At 38.0% G+C, this 16,692-nt stretch overlaps 1 protein-coding gene across 1 annotated transcript in view; it reads left to right on the plus strand.

Moving 5' to 3' along the window:
- Positions 1–16,692, plus strand: part of UST (uronyl 2-sulfotransferase) — a 2,042,870-nt gene that overhangs the window by 1,065,581 nt on the left and 960,597 nt on the right. Inside the window, exon 4 of the mRNA XM_044068933.1 lies at positions 5,995–6,074. Coding sequence (XP_043924868.1) covers positions 5,995–6,074 — 80 coding nt within the window. The remainder of the gene's footprint in view (positions 1–5,994; positions 6,075–16,692) is intronic.

Raw genomic sequence — 16,692 nt, forward strand, 5'->3', positions numbered from 1 at the left:
GAATGATGTTATAAGTAAAAGGGAGGATGTGAAACTTATGTTGGGCGATATTAGCAAGGCATTTGATGCAGTAGGACATGATGCTTTGTGGGATGTTATTGAGAAGTATGGAATAAGTAATAGAATTAGGAGAGTGTGTATTTCAGCATGTCACAATAATATAGAGAGAGTGTTAGTGAATGGGTGTCTAAGTAACAAAATATGCAAGTGTGGTATAAGACAAGGACGTCCCATGAGTGGAATATTGTTTTCATTGGAGATAAACATGATAGTAAGTGAACTGACAGATGCTAGATATGTGATACAAAAGGAGATGGTACTGCCAGTAATTTTGACATATGCAATTGATGTAGTTGTAGTTGCTAAGAACAAAATATGAAAGAGGGATGTGTTAGTTTGTCTTAATGGATGTTTAAAGGAAATAGGAATGACCTTGAATAAAGAGAAAAGTAAGTGCTTGGGTGATGTGGTGAAAATTGTGGGGGTGTATTTTTCAGTGAATAAAATTTGGGGGAAATGACATAGTTATGATGTAATGTGACTGACAAAAGAAATTTGTCTTCTGTGGAGGACTTACAGAATAGCATTCAGGAATATTTTTTACTGGTGAATTTAGTATTAATGGGAAAAATAGCATAAATGTCAAATGTTTATATGTTTCCAGGAAAATATGAAAAGAAAATTGTGCACTGGTGTTTTCTTTCAAATAGTGTTCAAGATGAAACACAGTAAGAAGAGTTACATATAAATATATATAAATAAGAGTTGTATATGAAGGAATATGAAAAGAGATCGGGGTTACTACATCCAGTTGTTTATTTTGCTTTAACCTTGTCTAGAATATTTAAGTGTGTAAGGGAAAAGAATGAAAATTTGATAGTGAGAATGTTTAAACATAATTATAAAACATGCTAGAAGATGTGTATAAGAAAAAGGGAAAAAGAATATGTGAATGAATAAATTAAAAATTATCAAGAAAAAATACTAACACGGAAAATAAAACCTGATGATCTAGAGAAAGAAAGAAGAATGTGGTATAATAATATGATGAAACAACATTATTATGTAAATCAATGGGAAAATTTAACAGAAGAAGTGATTGAATCCTTTAAAGTAAGGAAAAAGTGGTGTACTAAAATAGTAGTGTCAGGACTTCCTGTGGCGATTAGTAATAAATAAATTACCAGTAAAGGGAAATATGCCATATATAAAGAAGGTTGAAAGGGTGTAATTATTCTATAGGGAGGAAAAGACAACATAATATCTTTTTTTGATATAAATAATTGGAAAAATTTGGAAAAAGTTGTGTGAAAAACTCTTTTGAGAATATTAGCAATGTAATATATACATATATATGGGTCTATATTACTTCATTGAAGTTTTATTTCCGCGAATACCTAATCAGCAACCCCTTTACATTGAACACCCATTCAATGAATGTTCACATCAGCAAACAGTTTTCATAGGGAAGGGAATTACTTGTCCACCACAGTGATCATCACACACACTGCATTATTTCAAACCGACCAAGGTGGGGGGCTGTGCCCCCACCCCCTACTTATTTATACCAACTCCGATATCGCACTTGTTGTGTCTTTCGGCTTTTTCCGGTTAGGGGTCGCCACAGCGGAACTCCGGTCCGCTAATGATTGGTAGTTGATTTTTACATGCCGAGTTACCAGCCCTGATGCACAACCTTTAACAAAGTTACGCCCATTCATGCATGTCTCCACGCAGAAGATGCTCTAGCTGAGAATCGAACTGGACAGCGTCTTACTGTGAGGTGACAACGCTACCGCATTACCACCACCGCACTACAGTGGAGAAAAGGGCAAATTTCTAATGATGGCCAGCTAACACCCTTCGCTATGAAAACCATTCACTGATATGAACATTCAATGAATGGATGTTTGATGTAAAGGGGTCGATGATTAGGTATTCACTGAAATAAAACTTCAGTGAAATAATATAGACGCATATATATATATATATATATATATATATATATATATATATATATATATATAGGTTTACATATGTTTGTGCGAACGACATTCTGTCGGCTGCAATGTGCCGAAAATCAGAATGTCGAGCACACAAACATTTGTGAACCAGATAGTCGACTACACTTATGCGAATGCACTACTGCATTCGCATAAGTGTAAGTCGACTATCTGCACGGAGATCACGGTAGAGTGGGGAGTGGAAATTCATCCACATCCCCACTGTAGTGTGATCTCGGAGTTAGAATATATAAGTAGGGGGGGTGTGGGGGACGCAGCCCCAACATGGGTGGGTACAGGGGGGCTTGCCCCACTGCAAAAACGTGATTTGCCGTATAGGAGTCTGATTTACATTAGTACCTGTACGGCTATCACGTGGTGGTTTCGACAGCAATGTCGAGTCAAATGCGTTATTTTTCATTTCAGTATTACTATTCATTTTTCCAAACGGAAAATGTTTTTCTGTTCGAAGAAACAATAGTAAACTATATATATATATATATATATATATATATATATATATATATATATATATATATGTTTGTGTACATATATATATTATATTGTTTATATTCTCAAAAGTATGGTTATGTATAGATAATTATAAAATAAGAGGAAAGAATATGTGAGAAGGCTTGAATTTATTTAATGTAATATGGATTATTTAGAATGAAAGATTGAATGTAATTTTGTTTAATGGGAAATTAATTTTGAAAGGTAGGTTGCAAAAAATCAGATTCTGGTTGTGGAAGAGAGAGTGGGGAGTCAATTATGGAAGAATAATACTGAGGATCTCATAAGAGAAATGATAAATAGTAAAACATTGAAATGTGTCTGTTTGTGTCTTTCGGCTTTTCCTGGTTAGGGGTCGCCACAGCGGAACTCCAGTCCTCTAATGATTGGCAGTAGATTTTTACGTACTGGCTTGCCAGGCCTAACGCACAACCTTCAGCAAAGGAACATCCATTCACGCATGTCGCCACACAGAAGATGCTCTAACTGAGAATCGAACGGGCAACGTCTAACTGTGAGGCATTGAAATGTGTCTATACATTTTGTAAATATGTTTTTGTTTGTGTTGTGGTAAATACAGGACACCTACTCTTTTCGATAGGTGCCATGTGATCTTTTACATCTACCTGAGCTACCACCAACTCAGGTGATAGGACCCTGGCTGAATGTCTCTTCTGAAGAACAAGGACCTTTTGTCCCAGGCAACACTATTTTTCATTCAGAACAAATTCTGCTGCCTCTAAGGACCTATGTGCATACTACACCTCAACCTGGGTACTGTAAGGTTGAGGGACTGGAAGATTTATCACTCATTCCTTCCAGGCACATGTTCTTGGAGGACATGGTAATTATTTTGAAGTAGGCTTGTCAAACAGGTACAAGGAAATCCACTTAGTAAAGTGGAAAGGGTTCGCTCGTAGCACCTAGCTAGAGACCAGTATCCTAATTCAGCTCCACTGTCCTCCGCTGTCTGTATTTGTCAGACCTTTATAAAACTGGACCATTTTATACCTCTTTAAGGGTATGTGTATCATCCATATCTAACCCTCCTTATATTTTCAGTTACCAGTAAACTGGTTTCTAAAAGCGGTACTCCAGCACAGACCACCCAAAAGAGACATTATTCCACTATGGAACCTGAACAGTGTACTGATAAAAGTCAGCCTGGCACCATTTGAGCCATCTGTTTCCATTTCTCTTAAATACCTTTCCTAGAAGATGATGATTTTTGTTTGTTAGATTTGCTAAAAACTCTCTGAATTATGAACCCTAATGTGCAAAGAGCCCTTTTTGATTTTTCACAAAAACAAGGTCTTTTTATGTACTAACACTGTCTTCATATCTAAAGTAGTGGCATAAACTATTTTTGAATCATGCAGTCCACCTCCCAATTTTCGTCCTAAAGGCACAAAACAAGTAGAGAAAGAGCTATGCATTCCTTAGATATGCATAGACAGCTGAGATTTTATTTGGACTGATCTAAAGAAATCATATAATAATCAGTTGTTGTTCTCCTTTGTAAGAGTCAGGGAGGGGGAGCCCGTTGATAAACAGACCTTATCGCTCTATTTGCTTTTGCTTCTCCTTCCATGTCAAACCATGCCATTCCAGTAGAGTCACTGCAGCCACTATAGCCATCATCAAAGAGGGTTAGTACCCAATCCATGTAGATGTGTCACTCTAACCTTCTGTCCATACCTTTTCCAACATTATAATTTAGGTTTTGTGTCCACAGCCAGGACAAGTTTTGCCAGTGACAATCCTCCAGGGTCACCCTTTGTTTTTTTTATGTTCTGTGAGACTTTGTAGAAATGATGATTGTAACAGTGAGTATTAGGATGAACGTAATACAGTGGTGTTAGTAACTTACCGTAATTATAGATGTTCAAATATAGTCACTGTTGCAGTGCCGATTCCCTCCTCCCATCATCCTACCTCTTTCCCTGAGTGGGCATTTTGTTATTAGGATGGATACCCATTTAATCTTATCCCCCATCTTCCTCTGTTCTCCCACCAGACATCCTCCTTCCTGTGACCTTCCCTAGAGCCTGGAAAGGCAGATCTGTGCTCATGGATGGATATTTGTCCCTGGCAGGGTTTCCTTACTCTATGTGTCCCTGCCATGGTTTCCTTGCTCCATGTGTCTCTGGCATGGTTTCTTTACTCCATGTGTCCCCAGCATGGTTTCCTTACTGCATGTGTAAATGTTTGTCTTGTTCTGCTTTATTTTATTTATACTTAGACAATGTATTCAGTTAGTATAAGTTAAGTATAAGTTAGTTAATGAGTTAAACTGTTTGGAGTGGGTTGTAAAGTAGGACTTTGGGTAAAACATTAGCTAGCAATACTACACACATGGAGTCACTGTAGACTGAATCACCTTGGGTGAAAAGAAAATGATAAGAGGGGAACACGGACATCAATACTGGGGACAGATGTATTCAGGACTGCACAAGCTGTGCAGTGAAATGTTTGTCTTTTTGCCAATGGCACAACATTATGCAGCAGATGGCACACAGACATGTCAAGAAGTAAGAGTGTAGATAAATTGCCTAAGTCATGTCAGCTTAAATTCACTGCCAAGAAATACATTTGAAAAGTAAAACATGAAGCAAGCAGCGCACGTGTATAGGAAAACTGATAGCAGCGACACAACGAAGAAAAAGGCCTGGAAATAATTTTGTCAGATGATTAGGGTATGGAAGCAGTGTGAAAGGGTAGCACGGAAGGAGTCTGATAAAATACTGTGATGTGTGGAAAGAGGCACCACAAGGAGAAAACAAGTGATTATTATTTCTCTACTCAGATAGTTGGTAGGACCTCCACCTGGAGTGTTATGTGCAGTTCTAGTGACATTGTCAATAAGGACAAAGTTACGGTAAGGCCAGTTGAGACTAGAACAAGAGAGATACCACTTGGTCTGTACAAGAACCTGTATATGGGAGACTAAATAAAACGAGTGTAATAAAAAAAAAGCTCAACATATAAGCAGACTTCAACAAGTAAGGTATTGCTTGCAAACAACAGTATACATTTTAAAGTTTCAAGGTAGAGAACTCATGTGAGACACAAAGAAGTATTATTATATCCCAGGGCAGTGGTTGATAGGAACAACCTGTCTGTATACTAGAAATGGAATGTTTGACAATACTTGGTATATTTACTTGTCCTTTCTTGTAATTAACTTGCTCATTTGGCGTGATTTATGTCACCTGCCACTTGCAGCTAAATCAATTCCACAAACTATTTTCTCTAGTTACTGGGATGACATGTACTTGAAGTGCATCGATTCCCTAGTTTATTAGTAGCACAACGGTAGTGTCAGTTTTCAGGAAATTAAATATTACTTAAAATGCTTATGCGATGCTTTGCTGTGTGTTTTATCACTATGACAAGTATTTTAAGAAAAAAAGAATACCTAGAAATTTCACGAAAAATTGGGCTTCTGTTCTGTAACTTTCCTCTTTTCTTTCAATAGGAAACTTTGATTAGAAATATCAGCACAACAGAACAACCATATCTCTTCACACGACATGTTCACTTCCTAAACTTCTCAAGGTAAGGAACCACAAAGAGGATTTAATTTTCATGTTGTGTTCTTCAGGAGGTATAGCTAGTGACGTCTGGTCTGTCGGCTTGAGTGCATCATTAAAAAACTGTGCCGGTTTGCTCAAACATTATTTTACAGGAAATGTGCATTTCTGCTAAAATACCTTGAAATGTCCTTGTACACATTTCTGTCCTTCTGATTATATCCTATATGGATCCCCATTAAAGTTTTGCTTTTTTATCTCTGCCTTATTTGTTACTCAATACTGAATTAAATACATCAGAGGATTCTTGTTAAGCTAAATGTTTGGGAACATGACTAGATCCTGATGTTGCTCTATAGCGATGAGATTTAATAAGGTTGAACATGTCTTTTGCTAGAAGAGTCTGGTGTGTTGATGTGGTGCATTATTAGAAATGTGAGTGCCATTGTAGAATTGAGATGTGAGTGCCATTGTGCAATTATAAACCATTGTTTTGAAAATTCATTATTATAATGGTAAATATCATTCCCCTGATTTTTGATAAAGGGAGTTTTGGAAATCTCTCTGAACACTATGAGGTGTTTCACTGTCTCATGCCATGTATTAGTGCTGTTTCTCTGAATAAAATTTTCACATGCTTTTCCAAAATCTCACCAAAGAAATTCAAAGGGGAAGACATACACAGCGCCATCCTATTTTTTCCCAAGGAATCTTAGGGTGATGTAGCCTGACTAGCTGCTTTGCATTGTTTTGTGTGCAGTTCAGATTCATAAGTTTATTGGTTTTAGATTCAAGCATGTGGTCTGATGACCATAACAAGTTAGATAGCTGTTATCCCTGGCTAGAATTTATGTTTATGCATACCCATGTAGATATCCAAGAGCTTCATGAAGCTACCAGGGGAGCAACTTAGTTTAATAGTCAGGGGAAATCTGTTCTAAAGGTAAGAGAGATGTGAGATAAATCTGCCTTGTTTGGTGACACTGTTAATGGCATGTTTAGAACTGAGAGAACAGGATTGCTTGTTGATTCCACTACTTGTATGTTCAATACACAGGGATCCTTTGTGAATGAATATGTGATGCACAGATCATCCTTCCTAAGGGGAGCTGTAATACCAGAACAGAGAAAGTTGCTGGAGCTACTTAAAATAAATCTAATTATGTAATCCATCAATTTTCTTAGTAAGAATTTTCTGGACCTTTTTCAACTGAGCAAGCTTTATGGTCAGAAAGCTGCAAAAGGGGGCACTACTCTATGACATGGGATAGATGTGAGGCTTATTAGTGAGATAATGGCTTGTTATGGTCAGCTAGGTGTGCTCCATAGAAGTATGTGCGCTGCTGCACCAAATCTTCAAATGACTGTTGCATTGTGTTATATTTACAATTAAGTTATTATTGTTGAGCCCTGGGTCATTAACAGACACTTTAGCATTTAATGTATGCTCCTGAATGAAATAATTAGCTGAGAATAGCCAAAACTGTGCTTCTCTTTTTGCACAGTGAATGTTAGCCCATTGTTTGTGCAGCATGATTGGCTAATGTGTTATATCTGCTGTAAAAGCACAATCTCTGTAGGGACAAGACTGTGTCCTAGTTTTCAATAATCAGCTTATTTATTTAGCAGGTATTACTGTCCTCTTGAATGGCTCAGAAGAAAATGGTGAGCAGAATGGAAACCAAGACTAGTTTCCACAGAACCTGACAAGAGTTATGAGCAGGTACTGAAAACAGACCACCCGCTCTGACTGTCTTTGCCTTATTGGATAGACACTTGTCAATTCTCCAATCATATACCCATCAGTCAAGAGGTCTTTAAAGTTCTCAGCATGAGAGCGAGCGAATGAGCAAGTGAGTGTCAAAAGCTTTGGCAAGGTCCAAGAATGCAGTATGGTTGATGAGTACTTCATCCGGAACAGATGAAAATCGCCCTCAAAAAGTCACTACATTCAAAAACAGGAATCCTCCCGTAACAAACCAGTAATGATTTGTGGCCAGAAGTAACAGGTCATCAGTGTCAGTGCACACTGTCTCCATAATATTTTCCATCGTTTTGCAAAGCATACAGATGTGATGTATGGGTCTGCAGCTGTTCAGGTCACCTGAGGAAGTTCCTTTGCAGATGGGGACCACCATGGTCTGCACCAAGAGGTTGTGGATGTAGAAGTGGGTAAAAAGAATATGTAGTGTGTATGCAAAATGTTCTCATGTGGCACATTGGAGACTCTCTGACCTCAGAGAGACTGTGTTGTTGATTCTGTATGTGTTTGTCTCATTCAGGCCAAACTGGATACTTGGGGCAGTACCTTATGGGACACAGAGTTACTAGGAGTTTTGCTAGTATGATAGAGATTAATATTAAACATATTTACTTAGATATTGGTGATTTCCTTTGAATATGAAATATCCAAACTGCCATTTTCCAGGGCAAAACATTCTTCCTTTTTTGCCTCTTATTTTTCTGACATAACTAATGAAGATATTCCATTTTTGACATCAAGCTAAAGCTCATATGAGGTTTTTGTTTGGTTAATGCATTTGTTCAAGCTTTGCTGCTAGTACTATTTTGAACATCTGAGACTGCAATTGGCCATGCTGTGATCAGTGCTGTAGCTGGGTAACCAAAAACTAAATAAATTAATAAAAATAAATGTACCACATTGGGTTTAGCTTTATTACAAGTGTTGTAGATTATTATAGCAATAATCCATGCCTGGGTGTGGGTAATGCAGGATTTACCCACGGTTGGCGTGGTTTGGTCCCGAGGGCGAACAAAGACAACCGTGGGTAATCACATTACCAGGCGTTATTGCTATTATTATGACATTATTTAAAAGAAATAATTACTTTTCTTAAATAATGGCATTATAATACTCTTTGCTGCCCTTCCGCAGCTGTTTGGTATCCGCGGCAGTTATGATGTACTGCGCATGCCTACACAGTACATCAGAGCTGTGGCCAACGGAGAAAGCAAGATCTCCGTTGCTTTTTACTGTTTCGCTATGTTAAATGGGTTTAACATAGTGAGACAGCTTTAAAATAAGCAGCGGAGATGTCCGTTGCTTATTTTAAAGCTGTCTCGTTATGTTAAACCCATTTAACATAGCGAAACAGTAAAAAGCAATGGAGATCTTGCTTTCTCCGTTGCTTTTTTTTTTAAACCTGTCTCGCTATGTTAAATGGGTTTAACATAGTGAGACGGCCACAGCTCTGATGTACTGCGTAGGCATGCGCAGTACATCAGAACTGCCGTGGATACCAGACAGCAGCGGAAGGGCAGCAAAGAGGCATTATACAATGCCATTATTTAAGAAAAGTAATTATTTCTTTTCTTAAATAATGTCATAGTATAATAGCAATAACCCACGCCTGGGTGTGGGTAATGCGGGATTTACCCATGGTTGTCTTTGTTTGGCATAGCGAGACAGGTTTTAAAAAAAAGCAACAGAGAAAGCAAGATCTCCGTTGCTTTTTACTGTTTCGCTATGTTAAATGGGTTTAACATAGCGAGACAGCTTTAAAATAAGCAACAGACATCTCCGCTGCTTATTTTAAAGCTGTCTCGCTATGTTAAATCCATTTAACATAGCGAAACAGTAAAAAGCAACGGAGAGCTTGCTTTCTCCATTGCTTTTGGCCACAGCTCTGATGTACTGTGTAGGCATGCGCAGTACATCATAACTGCCGCGGATACCAAACAGCTGCGGAAGGGCAGCAAAGAGGCATTATACAATGCCATTATTTAAGAAAAGTAATTATTTCTTTTCTTAAATAATGTCATAGTATAATAGCAATAACCCACGCATGGGTGTGGGTAATGCGGGATTTACCCATTGTTGTCTTTGTTTGGCATAGCGAGACAGGTTTTAAAAAAAAGCAACAGAGAAAGCAAAATCTCCGTTGCTTTTTACACACTATGTCGCTATGTTAAAGGAGTTTAACATAGCAAGACAGCTTTAAAAAAAGCAACGGAGATCTCCGTTGCTTTTTTTAAACCTGTGTCACTATGTTAAACTCTTTTAACATAGCGAGTCAGTGTTTTAAAAGAGACTTATACTAATGGAAAAAGTCCGGGCGACCGGACCTTTTTCCATTAGTATAAGTCGATTTACAACGTGCACGCTGGCCAATCAGCGTGCACATTTTGGAATATTAATGGGGGGGGTCATGGTATAATTTATTTTTGTTGTATAATTATTTTCATTCTAGTACTACTCCGCGGTGTCTTCCTCTTGAATTTTCCCTGTTAATTGCATCTACTGGGTATCCGCTTGGAGATACATTGGTTAAGGACAGTATAAAAAGTATTGTAACTGTCTACTCTGGTCATTTTTGAAACATTTAGGTGGCAAGGTTTTCAGTGATCACTGTATAATTGGTGTTTTAGAAATCACAGAAAGTAGCTGGACTCCTAACACACTCAGTTATGCTACTGATGGACACTTCAGTGTTGATGTCAGATTTGACTAGGAAAAGGATAAAGGCGACTCTGTGTTTGTTAGAATATACATTTTTTTACAACTTTTTCCTGGTGGTTACTGCTAATGAAACCTCTGAGGTACTGTGTGTAAGTATTGTCAGTACTGTAGCTGTCCAAGTTAATGGCTCCTTAATGGAAGGACCATCCCCAGTTCTTACTGACAAACCCACTTCTAAAACCAGACAGCAGCTGTTCCATGACAAAACTAGGTGCAACCAGAAAACAGAATGCCAGTACATCACATTGATTGCACAGGCTATAACATTAAAACTCAGAATACTGAATTTACAAAATAATAGTACATCATTTACCTTGAAATTCAGCATCTTTTGCGGTTATTTGAATCTGGAAAAAAAACATTGGTCTATAAGCCTGTAAGGTATGTGAACCTGCATAATTGCTATGTTTTGAAAAGTTGATGAAAAGTAATTTGGTGTGGCTTAAAATGACCATCATTCAGTGATATGTTTATGAAATCCAAGCTCACAACACTTCTGGATAAACCAAATAAATTTAGAGACAACTGTGGAAGGAACCAAAAACGTATGTTTTCAAGCTGAAATAAAAAGCCTGGAGATATAAGACATTGTAAGGGCGGTCATGTAACTGACCAAAAGTCATCAGGTTTGTCTCAGTGAAACAAGATACAAATAAAAGTAAACAAAGTCAGCTGCACTATGACTAAACGGTTATGTGTGGCAGAGCACACCTTTACCATTGCACAGCTCTATGACCCCCCCCCCCCACCTGTTATCAATAACAGTTTCAGAGACACACAGTATGAAAAGAGAAATACATGCAAATGGTGTGCATAATTGTTGCCTGCATTAAGCCTGACCGGTTACATGAGCTTCCAGCTTCACAATATGAAATCTGACTTGGAACAACAAAGATTCTGCATTAGTATCCATAGTGTTGATAGGGCCAGGAAACTTGCACAACACGTAATACAATGGATACTTTCATCTTCAGTGTTTGGCAATGGTATCTGCGCATTAACAGCATGTTTCAGGTAATCTAGCACTTAATAACATTGTCTTTCATTTCCAGTACATTCATTCATCTGAGGCCAAGCAAACAGAATTTTGTCTGATTGTTTATTGTTTCATAGTAGGAATGCACAGCTTGACTGACACTCATTTCTAACATCTGATGTGTTAAACAGTAAATGCTGTCAGAATAACAAGAGTTTAACAAAGCAGAATGTTGATGGGTGTTTAATACTTACTTCAGTCTAGTTTGTGAAGGTTCAGCCTGCATCACGCTTCATTTTAGACCAGCGTGAAATCTTTCGAGGTGCAGCTCTATGAAAAATTCTTTCCAGTTTTTTTTTTCTAAGAAAACAAATTCATCAGTGTAAGAACAAACATAACTGAGTAATGCCAGAAGCAAAATAATTGTATAATACGTTTAAGTTGCCTATTTAACACAATCTGCATTCTGTGCAGTAGTTGACTTCAGTGGGCTGTTTTGCATTATTTCTAAGCAGTTTTTTGGCAGTGCAGGGATTTGATGTTTGTTGCACTCTATAGCAAACAGGTTGGAATTTAAATGTGTATTTTATGTATTTATTTACACTGTGCAAACTGGGATTGACATACTGGATATAAATGCCTTTTTTTCACAGTTAAACTGAAAGCTTAATATTAATTATGTGAGCCGCAGAGTATTTAATTTTAATTTATTTGTTAAATGGGTTAGTGGCATGACCGGTATTGGGTCATACCTCTCAACCTCTTAGAGCAAGAAATCTGGACAAAGCCATAAGTAAGAGTGGGACAAAGGCACAAAAATAGGGACAAATTTTACATATTGTTCTTACAAACTTAGAAAGTTGATAGAATAACAGGTTTTATATTAGCATAAATTTTCTGACGGGTATGAAATCTGAAACTTAAATGTCTATATTTTCTGACTTCAGTCTTTAATTAGTTGCCAGTAATTTGCCAGAGAACCGCAATTTTATGAAAAATGGACCAAATTTATGGGGCAAAACTCCAGACATTCTCTGAAGAACTGTACAGTTCAGAGGTATGTCTTGGGCTGCTTTTTTGATTCACAAGGACAAGGGTAAATGTGATATATATATATATATATATATATATATATATATATATATATATATATATATATATATATATATATATATGGATAGTTTAAAGAATTCTGTCAATCAGCCTATTTTCAGGAAGTTAGAGAAAAGTCAAGTTCCCAGAAAAAACCCACAGATTCATGGGAGGAACAAGCAAAGTCCAAAAAGAGAGTGACCAGAAGTCAAAACTGAAGTCTGGAGCTATGAGACAGGCATCTTAACAAATAAGTCATGGAGGAAACACAGGAAATTAAATGGGGGCATCCTGGTTTGTGAATCTGGAACTTGCCAAGTTTTGATTCATTTAATCATTTTTGTCAACAGTCTGTTATACTGAAGGAATTATTTTATTATGTGGTTCCATTTGCCTACTGTGTGACCTGGAACAAATTAATTAACCTACTGTATATCCGGTTTCCTCCAGCCTCATCTTCTGTATACCTGGCCGTAGAATCTCCTCCCAGTGATCTGTACTTTTAAATTATGAAATTCCAGGATCATCCATCTTTTGACAAAAGGTGTTTACCTCATCTCTCTGAGTTGGGAGGCACTCCAGGGAGCTCAAAGTGTTATAATTTATTGGCCAGAAGGCAATGGAGTTAGTTTTCAGCTTTTTTTCCCTGTCTGCTATAAATTAGGCATGTTTCCACAGCTCTGTGCTCACATCTACAGTGTGCAGCAATGCTTTACAAGTGTTTCCATGGCACCTAGAGCCATCCAAGCTAAGATAAGCATATTTTCTTGATTTTTTTGCACTTGCTTTACTCAGTGATTGCTACTGTTTCATTACATTTTGAAAGCAATTAATCAACTTTTTTCTAAAAAAACATCATTGCTCTATTTCTTTAGTTTATACTTTCTGATGGCTTCTAATTCATCTTGCAGAAAGATGAATTAGTCAGGGAATTAGTTCTTTGGTGTTAATCTGCACTTTAGAGCTACTTTTGCTGTGATTTTACATTAGGAAATTCCAGGATCATCCATCTTGTGGCAGGAGGTGTTTACCTGGTCTCTCCAAGCTGGGAAGCACTCCAGAGGGCTCAAAGTGTAGTTGCTTATTGGCCAGAGGACACAGGAGTTCATCTTCAGTTTTTTCTGTATGCTATAAATTTGGAGCATTTGTGTGAAGCTGTTCACCATGCAGCATGGGTAAGCAGTGCCCCGTACAGTATCATACACTTAGTTTGTAAAATTTACCTGTAAAGCTAGTACTTATGACTTTAAACTGAAACACAGAAAGACTTTGCATGGAGCTAAGCTTAGGGCAGTTAGTCAGTGCATCGAACAGCAGTAATACCAGATCAATAGCACCACCTAACATCTAACCTTAACCATAGACATCACTCAGGTGACCGCTGTAAAATCAAGTCCTTAAACTGTAATAACCCAACTCTAACTCATGTCCTGGCAACATGGATATGCAATTTCTTAAATGTCTCTGTGGCCACCTTGGTAGAGGTGGGCATCCTGAGACAATATAGTACTTGTCTAATGAACTCAGAGAACCTTTAAACCCTTAAAAAACTAACTCAGTATGTCAGAGATGTACATATGTAACTTACTTGGAAGCAAAAATCTTGCTTACAAACAAGGTTGTCAAAAGCACACATGCGCTACATCCTTCACACATACTGCCCCACTACACACATAGACCTTCTTACACTGAGGCACTTAAAAAGAAATCTTACCAAACCTCAAAGGCCTCCTAAGCTGTCTAATGGCAACACCTGTCCTCAGCAGTCACTAAAACACGCATCAGTAGCAACATCCGATATCACACATAAGCTTTCACCCAGTGATAACCAAAGAACAAAGCCCATAAATTCCATCAAACAGTTTACCTAATACTCTTGTTCATAGGTTCAAAGGCATTTACTAGGCTAATGACCACAGGGGGCCTTTTTAAGCCTAACATATTGTCAGCTCATTAAATAAGCATATTAGGTGACTATTATATTCAGCATATTGAGCAGTTTACCACAGAACCCACAATAAAAAGCAGAGTATAGTGCAAAATGTCAGACTGTGGCAGGCCTTGTCTTTGAAAAGCTATGTCTCTGTCTCCCTTTGAGATTATATTACAAAGCTTTCAGCTAATAACAATGGGACTTTCAGTTATAAAACACCCATAATTAGTATTTCTACTGTTTGTGCTCAAAAAAGAAAAAAACAAAAACAAATATCCTTGTTTTCTGCCTTTCCTGTCCTAGAATAGTCCCTAATACAGGCTTTGCTGTATTCTGGACTTTAGTATAGTTCCTGTGTTGCCCATTTCCTTACTTGGATAGAAGGAAGCTTCTTTGTTCACCAGTGGGAGTGGGGAGCTTTGAGCAACCTATCTGTCCCTGGAGGAGTGATCTCAGCACAGAATCTTGTAGTCTATTGGCCGTTTTGGGCTAATTTCTAGCTCTTTCAAGTCCCCTGTATAAAAACCCGCTTTGGCGTGGTTTTCAGCTTGTTCCAACTCAGCAAAAGCTCCTCGTGGTCCTGCAGAGTGGTGTTAGCAGCAGAGAGGTGAAAAAGAGTGACTACCAACTGATTTAAGTATATTTTTCTGCTATAAACTCTGCAAGCGTCTTCTCTCGACGAAAGCGAGTTAAAACTGTTGTTTTTGCCTGTTTAAAGCTTGTTTTGCCAAAGTTCTTTTACCTGCACTTTTAAAGTTTGTTTTTGTTGAATTTTATCTGTTGAGGCTGCTCACTCAAGTGCGCTAGCCTGTGTTAAGTAATTACTATATGTATTTCTACTGTTTGTGCTCAAAAAAGAAAAAAACAAAAAAAAATATCCTTGTTTCCCGCCTTTCCTGTCCTAGAATAGTCCCTAATACAGGCTTTGCTGTATTCTGGACTTTAGTATAGTTCCTGTGTTGCTCATTTCCTTACTTGGATAGAAGGAAGCTTCTTTGTTCACCAGAGGGAGTGGGGAGCTTTGAGCAACCTATGTGTCCCTGGAGGAGTGATCTCAGCACAGAATCTTGTAGTCTATTGGCCGTTTTGGGCTAATTTCTAGCTCTTTCAAGTCCCCTGTATAAAAACCCGCTTTGGCGTGGTTTTCCGCTTGTTCCAACTCAGCAAAAGCTCCTTGTGGTCCTGCAGACTGGTGCTAGCAGCAGGGAGGTGAAAAAGAGTGACTACCAACTGATTTAAGTATATTTTTCTGCTATAAACTCTGCAAGCGTCTTCTCTCGACGAAAGCGAGTTAAAACTGTTGTTTTTGCCTGTTTAAAGCTTGTTTTGCCAAAGTTCTTTTACCTGCACTTTTAAAGTTTGTTTTTGTTGAATTTTATCTGTTGAGGCTGCTCACTCAAGTGCGCTAGCCTGTGTTAAGTAATTACTATATGTATTTCTACTGTTTGTGCTCAAAAAAGAAAAAAACAAAAAAAAATATCCTTGTTTCCCACCTTTCCTGTCCTAGAATAGTCCCTAATACAGGCTTTGCTGTATTCTGGACTTTAGTATAGTTCCTGTGTTGCCCATTTCCTTACTTGGATAGAAGGAAGCTTCTTTGTTCACCAGTGGGAGTGGGGAGCTTTGAGCAACCTATCTGTCCCTGGAGGAGTGATCTCAGAACAGAATCTTGTAGTCTATTGGCCGTTTTGGGCTAATTTCTAGCTCTTTCAAGTCCCCTGTATAAAAAACCCGCTTTGGTGCTGTTTTTCACTTGTTCCAACTCAGCAAAAGCTCCTCCTGGTCCTGCAGAGTGGTGCAAGCAGCAGAGAGGAGAAAAAGAGCGACTACCAACTGATTTAAGTATATTTTTCTGCTATAAACTCTGCGAGCGTCTTCTCTCGACGAAAGCGAGTTAAAACTGTTGTTTTTGCCTGTTTAAAGCTTGTTTTGCCAAAGTTCTTTTACCTGCACTTTAAAAGTTTGTTTTTGTTGAATTTTATCTGTTGAGGCTGCTCACTCAAGTGTGCTAGCCTGTGTTAAGCAATTTCTACTGTTTGTGCTCAAAAAAGAAAAAAACAAAAAAAATCCTTGTTTCCCACCTTTCCTGTCCTAGAATAGTCCCTAATACAGGCTTTGCTGTATTCTGGACTTTAGTATAGCTCCTGTGTTGCCCATTTCCT

The sequence above is a fragment of the Protopterus annectens genome, chromosome 1.part0 (genome assembly GCF_019279795.1).
Source record: "Protopterus annectens isolate FY-2018-M chromosome 1.part0, PAN1.0, whole genome shotgun sequence".
Classification (NCBI taxonomy): Eukaryota; Metazoa; Chordata; order Ceratodontiformes; family Protopteridae; genus Protopterus; species Protopterus annectens.